Source organism: Lucilia cuprina, chromosome 2 (assembly GCF_022045245.1).
Source record: "Lucilia cuprina isolate Lc7/37 chromosome 2, ASM2204524v1, whole genome shotgun sequence".
Taxonomy (NCBI): domain Eukaryota; kingdom Metazoa; phylum Arthropoda; class Insecta; order Diptera; family Calliphoridae; genus Lucilia; species Lucilia cuprina.
In genome coordinates this window covers 63,713,794-63,715,879 of record NC_060950.1, presented here as the reverse complement: position 1 = coordinate 63,715,879, position 2,086 = coordinate 63,713,794, and the positions used below count along the sequence as shown (strand labels likewise).

Genomic DNA, 2,086 nt, shown 5'->3' with positions numbered 1-2,086 from the left:
GACTATAGACTAGGCTATAGTCCAGACTATAGACTAGGCTATAGTCCAGACTATAGACTAGGCTATAGTCCAGACAATAGACTAGGCGATAGTTCAGACTATACACTAGGCTATAGTTCAGACTATACATAGTCCTGACTATACACTAGGCTGTAGTATAGACTATAGACTAGATTATATTGCAGACTATAGACTAGACAATAGTCCAGACTATAGTTAGGACTATATTCCAGACTACAGTTTAGAATAATGACAAGACTACAGTTCAGACAGTAGACAAAAATATAGACTAGACTATAGTCCTGACAGTCCAAACCTTAACCTACACTACAGTCTAAACTTTAGGCATGACTATAGATCGAGAATTATGCCAGATTGAAGTTTGAACTAAACAGTTGTCATGACTAATCTTGCATCGGTAATATTTCAAAGTTCCAACTAACCTGGCCACACAATGGGCTGCCGTCAAGATGTGATTCTAAAATAAAATGATTTATTAATATTGTAAAAGACCCAATGATCAGATTTAAAACTTACATTTGTTATTAAACTGCCACCACAAAATTGTTTGCCCGATTTAAATAAAACTGCTATCCAGGGAAACTCATGAGGACTGGCATTTGTACCACCCACAATTCTCTCTTGATCGGGACTCTCTATATTTTTCACACCACATTGCAATGGCAAACCCAAAGCAGTGGTAGCAGTAGAATCAGGTTTCTTAGTAGTTGCGGTGGTAGTTGTAGTGGTAATAGGTCTGTGTGTAGGATAATTGGGATATGTAGGACGTCTAGTCGTTGTGGTAACATACTGAGGTCTTCTAGTAGTGGTATAGTGTGAGCCACCTCCTCCAGTAAGAGGAGGATGTGTGGGATAATGATGATTGGGTGGATGAGTAGGCAATGGTGGTGGCCAACTGGCTATGGCTGGAGCATGTGTTGGTATTGGTGGTGGCCATTGTTGTACACCCGAAAAGCCCACAAACTGCTGAGGCCAGGGATAACGTATGTAGTTATTATAATTGTTATAAACAGCAGCCTGTTTTAAATTCTCTATAGGATCATAGTCTATGGTATTATCGGTATTATCATATTGTGGTGGTTCAGGCTGGAAACTATTTAAATCGGCTTCTAATACCTCGGAATCATCCAGGTTTTCAGGTTTTTTGGTCGTGACATCTAAAGGCATTTCTGGTTCGTGTTCCATATCAGGAATTTGTGGTTTATATGCTGGTGAAACGGGAGTCATATCTTGTATACCCGTGCAACATATGCCATAAGAAGATCTAGCAAACTGATCGTAGAAAGTACAAAATTCTTGTTGCTGCAATTGAGGTTGGTAATAGGGTAAAACTCTTTGATAGGCAGGCCATTGTTGTACATCCAATAGGGTGGATGTATGACGTTTTTCTCTCTGGTTTTGAACACAACTGTCAAAACTCATGCAGACACCCACTAGACCTCGAGAAGTAACACATTTACTGTTTTCTGCACCATAATTTTGAATGTAAAAGAAGCTAGGACTATAAAACAATTGACGACCTGTACGATTAGTGCCTTGGGAAGGTAATTCCGCCGATGACAAGGGATTTAGATTGGGGTCGCCTTAAAGTAAAAAAAAGATTTGGGATGTTATTTTATAATTCGATAGTTATTCGATCTATAAAACGCTGAGAATAAGTCCAAATTATAGACTAAGTCAATGATTAGATGTATGACTAGACTGAAGTCTAGACTATAGTTAAGAAATAATCTAGACTGTAGACTAGACAACAGACTAGATTATAGAACAGACTGTAGACTAGACTATAGACTAGATTATAGATTAGACTATGGACTAGACTATAGACTAGACTACAGATAAGACTATAAAATAGACTATAAACTAGATTATAGCCTAGACTATAAACTATTAGACTAGACTATAGACTAGAATATAGATTAGACTATAGACTAGACTAGATTATAGACTAGAATAAAAACTAGACTATAGACTAGACTATAGACTAGAATATAGACCAGACTATAGACTAGACTATAGACTAGACTATAGACTAGACTATAGACTAGACTATAGACTAGACTAT

The 2,086-nt window shown here is 37.4% G+C and overlaps 1 protein-coding gene across 1 annotated transcript in view; it reads right to left on the bottom strand.

The window, feature by feature from the left end:
* Window positions 1-319: 319 nt before the first annotated feature.
* The window catches only part of LOC111679629, a 5,124-nt gene continuing 3,357 nt past the window's right edge, over window positions 320-2,086 (bottom strand). The window contains exons 2-3 of the mRNA XM_046955865.1: window positions 538-1,604; window positions 320-478 (exon numbers count right to left, since the gene is read on the bottom strand). Of these exons, the coding sequence (XP_046811821.1) occupies window positions 335-478; window positions 538-1,604 (1,211 nt within the window). The 3' untranslated portion in view covers window positions 320-334. The remainder of the gene's footprint in view (window positions 479-537; window positions 1,605-2,086) is intronic.